This window comes from Chelonia mydas, chromosome 3, assembly GCF_015237465.2.
Source record: "Chelonia mydas isolate rCheMyd1 chromosome 3, rCheMyd1.pri.v2, whole genome shotgun sequence".
NCBI lineage: Eukaryota > Metazoa > Chordata > Testudines > Cheloniidae > Chelonia > Chelonia mydas.
Genome location: NC_057851.1, coordinates 4,437,128 through 4,449,661, shown reverse-complemented (window position 1 = coordinate 4,449,661; position 12,534 = coordinate 4,437,128). Strand labels below are relative to the sequence as shown.

The 12,534-nt window shown below is 51.0% G+C and overlaps 1 protein-coding gene across 2 annotated transcripts in view; it reads left to right on the top strand.

The window, feature by feature from the left end:
- The window catches only part of SCARA5 (scavenger receptor class A member 5), a 129,527-nt gene extending 124,324 nt beyond the window's left edge, over positions 1–5,203 (top strand). For both annotated transcript variants that reach the window (XM_037893765.2, XM_043542030.1), the window contains exon 9: positions 4,467–5,203. In XM_037893765.2, coding sequence (XP_037749693.1) covers positions 4,467–4,600 — 134 coding nt within the window. In that variant the 3' untranslated portion in view covers positions 4,601–5,203. The remainder of the gene's footprint in view (positions 1–4,466) is intronic.
- The last annotated feature ends 7,331 nt before the right edge of the window (positions 5,204–12,534 follow it).

Genomic DNA, 12,534 nt, shown 5'->3' with positions numbered 1-12,534 from the left:
AGGTAAATCTACAAGAAGAACAAAGGCAGCAAGAGCCAATCACAAGGCGGAAAGACAGCATGGATCCCTGGCAGATGGAGCTGGTCCCCTGGGGAGGTATCCACCAGGAAGCAATGTGCCAGACCGGGCTTTGTGCCTCTCTGTGCCATCGGGGCGGATCTGGGTCTGACTCTTTAGCAGAGCTGGACGGGCAATGGACTTTCAGCCCCCCAGGAAAGCCGGACGTTTTGAAATTTGTTTTTCTTTTGAGTTGGGACGAAAAATCGAAATGTCCGAATTCTTCACAGCGTGGACTGTCAGTTTCAGAAACATCAAACCGTTGCATTGTGAGAACTCTGAAACGGTATACGATCATATTCAACGTAACACACACCATAGCCGCTGAAGTTCATATGATACTCTCATATAAAAGTAAAAAAAATAAGACAAAATGACCACGCCCAAATGAACCGGTTTTTCCTGACAGCAGCGAAATGTTTTGACATTATCAAATCAATTCGGTTCGATGGATTCCCCTCCGGGGTGGACGGGAGACAGTCCCAACCCCAGGTCCCCGGCACTGTCTGCCAAGGAAGAGCCTTTTTAGACTGCTGGGGACTCCAGACGTCGTGGTTCGGGATGTGTCATGGGCTCTGAAGACCACCCCCTTCCTAGATCTCACAGCCTGAGCTCCCACCCAAATGGCAACTTCAACGCACAGTCTCTGCAGCCGTTCTTAGCACAGTAGCACGGGCCTGGGTCTGTAGCGCCAGGTTTGGAGGCTCGCTCCCACTTGCTGTGAAGACATTCCCTAGAAGACCAGACCGTCCACCGTCTCCGTGGCCATGGCCTCACCACCCCTCCCCTGCAGCCAGCGCCCCCGTGGCCCAGGCTCACGTGCTGGTCGGACGTGCCAGCTCTCGAGGCTGTGCCATCTGCGCGTGGGACTCCCGCCCCTCCAGCTCTCGGAGAAGCTGGGGCTCAGGGCGAGATGGCTCCTTCTCAGTCTCTCCTGTGGGGGCCAAGGGGCATCGCAAACAGAATGACAAACACGGAGGCCTTGCCAGGCAGGTTAGAGCCCCGTGCGAGCCGGTTCCTCCGAGCTGAAGGCTGGGCCGAGAGAGAGACGACACTTAAGTTTTTTCAAACGCCCTAACTAAAGCCCAGTGGTCTCCTCTCTGAGAGGGCTCCTGCTGGGTGACTACACCGTGAACAGAATCTCCTGCCCCGCGCCGGACGAAGAGCTTGGCCTGAGCTCGGTGTCTGGCGCTCCACACTAGGCAGCCAGCAAGGGCCGCGGGGGCTTTTCCTTCTTGCCAGCACGTGTGGTCGTCTCCGGGGGGCTTTGTGCCAGGAAATGTCTATTCTTCGGTGCCAAGAGACCAAAGCTAATGCCTCTAGCTGGGTCAGGCTGGTGTAGTCACTGGGTCCAGCCACCAGACAGAGACAGGCACACATGTGCCAAGCCAGCACGGTACATGTGCGCAGGGAAGAATGGTCTATTTATTCCCCTACCTATTTGCCGGTCACTTATTTCACGCTCCCGAGGCTATGCCCACTGCACCTGCTGGCACCTATTAGTCTCGTAATTTGACGAGATGGGTCCCAGCAGCAAAGTCGAGGCCCATGTCTGAACGTCCCCAGCGTTCGTCGGGATGTGGGCGTCGGAGGCCTGTCACAGAGAAGCAAATGAGCGCAGGTGACACTCGCTCTCGTGCGCTTAACCAGGCTGGGCGCCAGTGTGGTTTTGATCTCTCTGCTCTGTAATCAGATCCCGCGGCACGGTATGTGGCTCATCGCCAGGCTGCCTCTGATGCCGTCCAGCCCTGTTCCCAGGGATGGGGGGCCAAGAGGCCCTGACACATACAAGCTCAAAGGAACATTTGGGCATGGGACCCCGCATCCCACCGTTCCATTCCACTCAAGAAAGAGATCTTGGACTCACTGTGGACAGTTCTCTGAAAACATCCACTCAATGTGCAGCGGCAGTCAAAAAAGCCAACAGAATGTTGGGCATCATTAAAAAAGTGATAGATAAGACAACAGAAAACATTGTATTGCCTCTGTATAAATCCATGTTACACCCACATCTTGAATACTGCGTGCAGATGTGGTCTCCCCATCTCAAAAAAAGAGATATTGGAATTGGAAAAGGTTCAGAAAAGGGCAACAAAAATGATTAGGGGTATGGTACAGCTTCCGTCTGAGGAGAGATTAATAAGACTGGGACTTTTCAGATTGGAAAAGAGACGACTAAGGGGTGATATGATGGAGGTCTATAAAATCGTGACTGGTGTGGAGAAAGTGAATAAGGAAGTATTGTTTACTACTTCTCATAACACAAGAACTAGGGGCCACCAAATGAAATTAGCAGGCAGCAGGTTTAAAACAAACAGAAGGAAGTATTTCTTCACACAATGCACAGTCAACCCAAGGAACTATTTGCCAGAGGATGTTGTGAAGGCCAAAACTATAACAGGGTTCCAAAAAGAACTAGATACGTTCATGGAGCATAGGGCCATCAATGGCTATTAGCCGGGATGGGCAGGGATGGTGTCCCTAGTCTCTGTTTTCCAGAAGCTCGGAATCGGCAACAGAGGATGGATCACTTGATGATTCCCTGTTCTGTTCGTTCCCTCTGGGGCAACTGGCATTGGGCCACAATTGGAAGACAAGATACTGGACTAGATGGACCTTTGGTCTGACCTAGTATGGCCATTCTTATAATCTCGTTACCAACCAAGGCAGGAGTGTTTAACCCTGACAAGGGAGAGTCTAGCCTCTCTGGGACTCTCTCTGTTCCCAAAGATGCTGGGGCTCTGAGGAATTCATCCTTCTGGTTTTAATGAGAGATGGGCCATAGGCACAATGCCAGATCTGAACACCTCTGAATTCTGTGGGGAATCAGATCATAGTCAGGTCATCTGCTCAGAACTGGTCAACATAAAAACCCTGGATCTGAGTCCCTTATAGCAGAGCTTTGTGTCTTGGCCTCATCAGTAGGTTTACTCTCAGAGTTAGAGAAATTTGAGTTTAAGCACAGTTCTAGTATGGTTTGCATCTTAGAGTTTCACACAGCTCGTAATTGGACTGTGGAACTCACTGCCACTGGATATGTTGTTGAGGCCCAGAGTTGAATGTTGAGCAAGACACAAACAGAAATTGGACATTTAATAGGTTACAAGACTATTCCGAGCTATCCTAGTTAATGCTAGCAAAATTTTGGAAGGGATATAAAACCTCATGCTTCAGAGTTTATGCCAATCTCTATTAGGGATCAGGATGAGATCTTCACAGGGGAAAGGTTATTCCACATTTGCCTTCTGCAGGATTTCTTGCTCTTTTTTCAGAAGCTTCTGGTGCCATCACTGTCAGAGACAGGACATTGAACTAGACGGACCCCGGTCTGATCCAATCTGGCAAAGCCTATGTTCCTGTGAACCTATGAAATGGAAAGGAGGAAAACATGGTCTTTTTTTGTTTTTTGTTTGTTTTTTTTTTTTGCTTCTTTAGGATGGATGATGAAGGGCAGAAAGGTTTCATTTTTACCCTTCAAATAAAATAAGAACATAAGAAGAGCCAGACTGGGTCAGATCAAAGGTCCATCTAGCCCAGTGTCCTGTCTTCCAACAGTGGCCAGTTCCAGGTACTTCAGAGGGAATGAACAGAACAGAGCAATTTATTGAGTGATCCATCTCCTGTTGTCCAGTCCCAGTCCTGGCAGTCAGAGGCTTAGGGACATCCAGAGCATGGGGTTATATCCCTGACCATCTTGTTTAACAGCATTAAAGGGGGTCTCCCTACCTGTTCTTTACATTAGAAATTCAAACCCTGACAGACTCTGTGGATAACTAGAGATCTGGGAGGCTAGTGTGGAAGTGAAAGCTGATTAATTCAGAGGGGAAGTGATTTTTAGTCAGACCATTAACAACTCTTTGCTTTTTGCTTGATTTTGTTTAACACATATGTAGCTCAAACACTACGGAGAAAAGCTCTCTTTGTTAAAGACACACCAGCCCTACCCTTTTAACTAAAGGCCTAGCTAGTTCCAATTGCACATAGAATCATAGGACTGGAAGGGACCTCGAGAGGTCATCTAGTCCAGTCCCCTGCACTCAACGCAGGGCTAAGTATTATCTAGACCATCCCTGTGGCTGTCAGCTAGCCCTCCAACAAACACATTCTGGACATTCCTGTTCTTCTTAATTTAAAGAGGAAGCAGGAAAAAGCTTTTGAAAAGGCAATCCAGGCTCTCTTAGTACATCAGAAAGAAGCAAACCTGCCAATTCTCCCCTCTGCGGTGATCTCTCAGAGGTGGCTGCCTATCAGTGGTGGGTGACACGATCTTTGCAGGCCAGTGCTTTGTGATGCTGCTGCAGGCAAGCTGCTGGGTTTGGAGGTTTAAGCATTATCCCGGAATAAGACCAGGCTGTTACTGGAGGCAGCCTGGCATTGCAGCTAATGTTGCTGTCCCAATGTTTCCTCAGGTATCGGTCGGATCTGGATGGACGACGTTGCCTGCAAAGGCACAGAGGACAGTCTGTTTCAGTGCAGCTTCTCCAGCTGGGGGAAGAGCAACTGCGGCCACGCCGAGGACGCTGGATTGAAGTGCCTCACCTAGTGACCTCAAGGACAAGCCGCCAGCGAGAAGCCAGATTATCCCACCGGGAGGGGGCTGTGCTGAGAGAGAGGGACACACTGAGAAATGCTGCAGCAACCACCCGTATATCCTTAGCCCAGCCACCTGCTCCAGGGTGACTGAGCGTCTGCCTTTTGCCTCCGGGCTCACTGCCGAGTCTGTTGTCTTCTGATCTGCTGTGACTCCTCTCCCGTGTGCCCCACTCTCCTGGGTAATATTAGCAATTCCTGTAGCCTTTCCCCTCCTTGCCTTGTCTGTCTCTTGCTCTCGCTTCTAGACCAAAGTTAAGGCTGCAGAGCCATTATCCCTAGCCACCCCTTCTCCTTTCTCCAGCCCTGTAATATACATGGGTATTTTAATAGCAGCTGAGATGCATCATCTTGCCGCGGGCTAGCAGGACTGGACTGTGAGACCAGTGCCACGGCTCGCAGAGACTCCAAGATATATACGACGAGGAGCGATTGCACTTAGGCTGGCCGGAGACAGACGTAGTCTACTCTTTAGCTTTAGCAAGCCAGCGAATCAGCCCCAGCCTATGCGTCCTCAAACATTTTATTCGAGAAATAAATGTCTTTTTTTATTCTTCTCGAGTTCCCCACATTGCACCCCTTGGAAAGCAGAAGGCAGATGACTGGGGCCCGCGGGGAGTCGCCAGGCGCCAGTCACAAAAGTCGACCAAGCGAAGCCGTTGCTGAGAGAGATTCCTTACTCGTTACACCTGGTGGGTGCAGAGGGTGCATCGGTTTATTTCAGCCCAGTAATATCTGACCTTGCTCTCTTTTTTTATAGCTAGTCGTGGCCACATACATAGAGAAACCAGAGTTGCTTCGGCTAAAGGTGTAACTCCATGAGCTGGTTAAGTAGCAACCTGTGATAAACGCGGTGGCCAGCCACTAGGGGGAGACACACTCGCACACGCTAAGCCGCTGTATTAGCTGCCCAGCGTTACGTGCCACGGTACTGCCATTCGCCGGCTTGCCACGCAGCTGCCACGCTGCTCTCATCCTTGCCATGTGATCCTGTGCCCGCCCAAAGGAGGGCAGTGCCACAGCATGGCTGGTCAGTGGCCAGGCAGCCTGGAAACGACCTCCTGGACCATTCCATAGTCGCTGTGCTGAAAGGAGCTGGCAGCCCAGTAAAAGAACCGTGTAGAAAGACACCAAGCCCTTTGTACCGCTCACCTTATTAAAGCCTGGACCGTCTCTTCTCAGGTCAGCCTTAGCCAAGGTCTCTGCTCCAGCTGAGCGCAATGTGGTCTCGGCTGATCTCTAGCCTGCATGGTCAGAGGGAACATCCGCTAACTCCAGGGGTATAGGTTTGTCTTTATGGCCATGGCCTCTCTGCTGGGACTGCCACAAGGTGCCTGATTCACCTTCATGTCGCGCCTGTGTTTTTGAAATCAGGGCCTTGACTCTGATGAGCAATTGGAGTGAGGCGGGCCCACAGCTAAGTCGTGCCCATTGGGAAGGTGGTCTTTGTGGAATGGACACCAGTTCAGTGTGGGAACTGGAGAGACACCAGCCACACTCCTTTCCTGTAGGCCGCCAACAACCGCCAACAATTTCTGGCGATAGCTGGCAGAGGACAGATTCAAACCAGCGACCTACAGGTGAAAGGGCTCACGATAAGCTCGTGAGACTGCATCTCTATTCCCAGCTGAAGGTGAGTAAACACATTGCTTCTTTGCAGTCCCCACTCTCCATCCTCCGGAAAGGGCCTAGCATGCACACAAGAATAAGGACATCACTGACCCTTTGGGGGGATGGCATGGGTCCTGTCTTTACCAGAGCAGTGAGCCGGGATCCGATGGTAAGAGCAAGTTGACGTACCACATGTGATTAATGTTCTGTAATGTTCTGCAGCGGGCGGTGCATCCGGAATCATCCTGTCTTCTTCCGTGTAATTCAATGGCTCTTGTCAGTAGAAGCTACTGATTTTGACCCCGTATCCTTAGGTTCCGTCATGATGAGGCTACATATACCACCGGGTGCTCATGCAACATAGCCACTCACCTCTCAGTAACATTCAGAGGAGCCCTTACCCAGGCACACAGACACAGACCACAACAACACACAGCCCCCTCCCCCGTTTCACCGCTAGGGGGACGGTTTGTGGGGACCTCTCATGTTAGTTCTGTGACGCTGCTTCAGACATCAAAATGTTCCCTAAGAACCGTGCACTATGGAACCAGACATTAATTCACTGGGGGCCTGAGCCAAAGCCCACTGAAATCAGTGGAAGACCCTCATTGACTCCAGTAGGCTTTTGGGTCAGGCCTCCAATCTGCCTAGTAATCTAGAGAAATAAAACACGTGGGGCTATTGAGGGACGTAAGACGTGGATCCTAAACACAATGATCATAGACATAGAGAGTTTCAGGCCAGACGGACCCACCCGATCATCTAGACTGACCTGTCGATCTCGCCAGCAGCGCCAAGCCCAGTGGTGGCTGGTTCGTTATAAAGGTGTGGATTGGATTAACCTTGGAAAGAGGCGAGAAATGAGACACATTCTCGGGTTCTATGAGTGAAATCTTGCTCCCTCTGACGTCGAGAGGAGTTTTGCCATTGAGTACAATGGAGTCCAGATTTCACCCCAGGATTCTTAATTGAACACTGAAACTGAGCCCTACAGAAGAAAGGCGGGAGAGGAACTGGCACATTCTCCATGCCACACTAGGTCCCGTGTTCAGCCTAGTGTGGGGAGATTAAAGTCCCACTTCAGCATCAGTCACCCAGTGGTTTTGCCATGGCAAACGTTTCCGTGTAGCAAAGAAGTGATTGTACCTCCCAGCATTTGTGCTGGCACTAGTTAAATACAGTAGTTCTGTGTCTTGGCTTTCACACCAAACCCTGTGGGCCTGTTTTAGCTGATGTACCTTGGTGTCACTCCATGGCGGTCACCGGTTCACATAGACGCTAAGCCAGACAGGCTCATTCTGACAAGCTAGTTCAGCGGTTTTTAACCTTGGTCCATGGACCCCTGGGGGTCCGCAGACTAGGTCTGTGATTTCCAAAGGGGTCCGCACCGCCATTCAAAATGAAGAAAGGTTGAAAACCATTGAACTACTAGACTGACCTTTCTGTTTAACCTGATCAGTTTCCCAGAGGGCGTGGTGGGGTCTCCATCACGGACAATGTTTAAATCAAGACTGGATGTTTTTTCTAAAAGCTCTGCTCTAGGAATTATCGTGGGGCAGGTCGCTGGCCTGTGCTATGCAGAAGGTCAGACTAGACTCTCACACTGATCCCTTCTGGCCTTGGAGTCTATGACTCCATGACCTTCTGCAAAACACAGGTCACACAATTCCACCCGGTAGTTCTTGCACTTGTCTCAGCCGTTCTGGAGGAGGTAGCACAGAGCTGTTAGAAGGAGACCTCCTGTCTTGATTTATGGTATTTTACACCCTCTGAGGATCGGGCTCTACATTGTTCGCCTTTTTCACAAGGGTGATGAACACTTTTGCTGTAAAGATTGAATGAGGGCTCAACTGTCTTCAGACATTCAAGGGGCCAATTAAATATCTATATGTCGCTCTGGTATCTATAGACATAGATCCGACCACAGACAAGACTCCGCAGAGCCAGGGCTTCACGCTCCATCACAACTGAAGTTATGTGTACACATTAAACGCATCTCAGTGGCAAAGACACTCTGGGGGCCATCGATGCCGGTCCTGATTCTGTGGCTGCACTAGCTGGACTCCTCGGTGCTGAAGGAGCAGCAGTGCCGAGGGCTTTTTCCAGCACCAAATTCCAGCCAAAGAAATTTCTAATCAGGTGCCATCTTCTCTGCTCTTGATGCGTCAGGGTGTAATTCACCCTTATGCTGAGTGTTTGCAGACAGCCTACGCACCATTGACTGCTTGCTGGGTCCTGAGTGATGCCTGGAGAATGTGCCGACCTGCTGGACTGGGGTGAATTTCATCCCCGGTAAATCCAGAGCTGGTACCGGGTGTTGGCCTATAGGATCCCTGTAAGGCATGGAGAAGGCGGGGAGTTCTACCCAACACAGTAAATAAGGAGGGGCTGGCTGCAGAACAAGGATCAGCCAGCTACAGGCAGACAAAGACAGCAAAAAACAGGGATGGGCGAATAGGTTGTAGGGTAAAACGAGGGGCCAGAGAGCAGAGAACCCACTGCTCTGAGAAGGAATCCAGAACTCTGCATACATCAGGCAGGGAGGGAGGCACAGCCCTGGGGACTGAAGTTCTCTCTTTGTCCCCAGGAGATCACAGAATCATAGAATATCCGGGTTGGAAGGGACCTCAGGAGGTCATCTAGTCCAACCCCCTGCTCAAAGCAGGGCCAACCCCAACTAAATCATCCCAGCCAGGGCTTTGTCAAGCCGGGCCTTAAAAACCTCCAGGGATGCAGATCCCACCACTTCCCTAGAGAACCCATTCCAGTGCTTCACCACCCTCCTAGTGAAATAGTGTTTCCTAATATCCAACCTAGACCTCCCGCACTGCAACTTGAGACCATTGCTCCTTGTTCTGTCATCTGCTACCACTGAGAACAGCCGAGCTCCATCCTCTTTGGAACCCCCCTCTTTGGTAGCTGGGATGGTGGGACCCTTTTCCCCATCCTGCTCTCTGCCAGCAGGCCTCGGTCCTGTTCTTATTTACACTGTAAGGCGATGGGCCAGGGACGGTGCCTGCATCTTTGTCTGCAACATGCCTCCTACATTTGGGATAAGTCTCTAATGAGAAGAGACGAGAAGCCCCGCCAGGACTGGGCTTTTCGCCATCTCGAGGAAGTTCTCACCTGCTCGGTGTCGTTCCCTGCCCATGCCGAGGCCGATCAGGGCTTGTGCCAAGCCCCCGTTTACTTGTCGTTAATGGTGAGGCAGCCTGGGGAGCATTTCTGCAGCATTTTCAAATGGGGATCACCATGAAGAGCTGCACCACGCGTCAGGCAAGGGGCCTGCTAAGTGGTTTCCCTGACTCTGAGGGCACGTCCTCACTGCACAGTTAGCCCGGCCCCTGGTGATCAGCACCTGGCTTAGCCCAGCCTGGGTGTTAGCAGCCACACTGCAAGCCCTACCCGAGGTAGTGTCCTCACTGGCGTGCACTCCCCGGTATGTGTCGCTAGGACTTTGGGAAGGGTGCGTCCTGGAGCTCTTTCTGGAGCTGAGCCGCTCTACGATTATTCCCAGTGATTGATGGGAGAACTTGTCCGTCCTTCAGGGCACACGGGGGGAACTGTGGGAAGACATCAGAGCACTCGCAGCACCGGAGAGGCTGAGCCTGTCTCCTCACCGGAAAGCGGGCAGGCTCCCAGTGGAAGGGAAAGCAGCACCAGGCTCCAACCCACCCGCCCCCTGCCGGGCCAGCGAACCCAGGGTGGAAGCACCAGTGAACCTGTGTGAGAGGCTTTTGTGTGCTGATGGGAGCAGGGCTGGGGCAACACCCAAGTAATAGCTGCAGTGAAGACGGACCCAGACAGTGTAATGCCCTCGGTTAGCGATTGTTTCCTGGGCTGATCGATTCCTTCTTTTGGCCCTGGGACAAACATTTCCTCTGTTTGTTTCAGGGTAAGGCATATAACCGCCGACATGGCTCTGAAGCACTGGCGTTACTTCCCCCAAAGGCTCCGGTGGGTGGGTTGTTTTACTTTTCGCTTTGCTTTTCATTCAGCAATTCAGAGGGTTTCAGACCAGGTGGGCCCATGAGATCATCTAACCTGGCCGCCTATAGATCACAGGCCAGCAAATTTCAGGCGGTGACTCCTGCATTGAGCCCAGTAACTTGTGTTTGACTAAAGCATCTCCCGGAGAGGCAGCCAGTCTGGCTTGGAAGAGATGGTAGATCCATCGCTTCCCTGCGCCGGTCGTTCCAATGGCTGATCACCCTCACTGCCAAACATTTGTGCCTTGTTTCTAACGCGAATGTGCCTGGCTTCACTTCCGGCTGGTAGGTCTTGGCCTGCCCTTTGCCAAGAGCCTCGAGGCTTGCCTACATTTGGCCTGCTACCATTGCCGCTGGAGTGCTTCAGCGGAGACACTGTGTTGGCTAACAGGAGGGGTTCTCCGGTCGGTGTTGTTAATCGTGCGAGGTGGGAGCTAGATGGATGGAAGAATATAGCGTGGTCTATACTGGGGATCGGTTCGACGTAACTCCATCTCTTGGGGGGTGCAGATTTTTCACACCCCTGCGAGCCATAGTACGCCCAGGTCAGTTCCCAGTATAAACCAGCCCCCGAAAGCCCTCTAATACCTGGTATTTTTTCCTGGTGAAGAGTCTTAAACACTGTAATTAGGTCACACTGCGCTCAGGGCATAATGTGCTAAGGGGCAGGGCAGGTAGTCATTCTCCACCCCCAAATTTTAGGCATCCACAGATTTGTCCCAGCTGCCCCTCCATGGTTCTCATGGGAGACTTCAATCACCCTGATATCTGCTGGGAGAGCAATACAGCAGTGCACAGACAATCCAGGAAGTTTTTGGAAAATGTAGGGGACAATTTCCTGGTGCAAGTGCTGGAGGAACCAACGAGGGGCAGAGCTCTTCTTGACCTGCTGCCCACAAACCGGGAAGAATTAGTAGGGGAAGCAAAAGCGGATGGGAACCTGGGAGGCAGTGACCATGAGATGGTCGAGTTCAGGATCCTGACACAAGGAGGAAAGGAAAGCAGCAGAATATGGACCCTGGACTTCAGAAAAGCAGACTTTGACTCCCTCAGGGAACTGATGGGCAAGATCCCCTGGGAGAATAACATGAGGGGGAAAGGAGTCTAGGAGAGCTGGCTTTATTTTAAAGAATCCTTATTGAGGTTACAGGGACAAACCATCCCGATGTGTAGAAAGAATAGTAAATATGGCAGGCGACCAGCTTGGCTTAACAGTGAAATCCTTGCTGATCTTAAACACAAAAAAGAAGTTTACAAGAAGTGGAAGATTGGACAAATGACCAGGGAGGAGTATAAAAATATTGCTTGGGCAAGCAGGAGTGAAATCAGGAAGGCCAAATCACACCTGGAGTTGCAGCTAGCAAGAGATGTTAAGAGTAACAAGAAGGGTTTCTTCAGGTATGTTGGCAACTAGAAGAAAGTCAAGGAAAGTGTGGGCCCCTTACTGAATGAGGGAGGCAACCTAGTGACAGAGGATGTGGAAAAAGCTTATACTCAATGCTTTTTTTGCCTCTGTCTTCACGAACAAGATCAGCTCCCAGACTACTGCACTGGGCAGCACAGCATGGGAGGAGGTGACCAGCACTCTGTGGAGAAAGAAGTGGTTCGGGACTATTTAGAAAATCTGGACTTGCACAAGTCCATGGGGCTGGATGCGTTGCATCCGAGAGTGCTAAAGGAGTTGGCGGATGTGATTGCAGAGCCATTGGCCATTATCTTTGAAAACTCATGGCGACTGGAGGAGGTCCCGGACGACTGGAAAAAGGCTCACGTAGTGCCCATCTTTAAAAAAGGGAAGGAGGAGGATCCTGGGAACTACAGGCCAGTCAGCCTCACCTCAGTCCCTGGAAAAATCATTGAGCAGGTCCTCAAGGAATCAATTCTGAAGCACTTAGAGGAGAGGAAAGTGATCAGGAACAGTCAGCATGGATTCACCAAGGGCAAGTCATGCCTGACTAATCTAATTGCCTTCTATGACGAGATAACTGGCTCTGTGAATGAGGAGAAAGCAGTGGATGTGTTGTTCCTTGACTTTAGCAAAGCTTTTGACACGGTCTCCAACAGTATTCTTGCCAGCAAGTTAAAGAAGTATTGGCTGGATGAATGGACGATAAGGTGGATAGAAAGCTGGCTAGATCATCGGGCTCAACGGGTAGTGATCAATGGCTCCAGGTCTAGTTGGCAGCCGGTATCAAGCAAAACCCAAGGGCTGGTTTTGTTCAATATCTTCATAAATTATCTGGAGGATGGTGTGGACTGCACCCTCAGCAAGTTTGTAGACGACCCT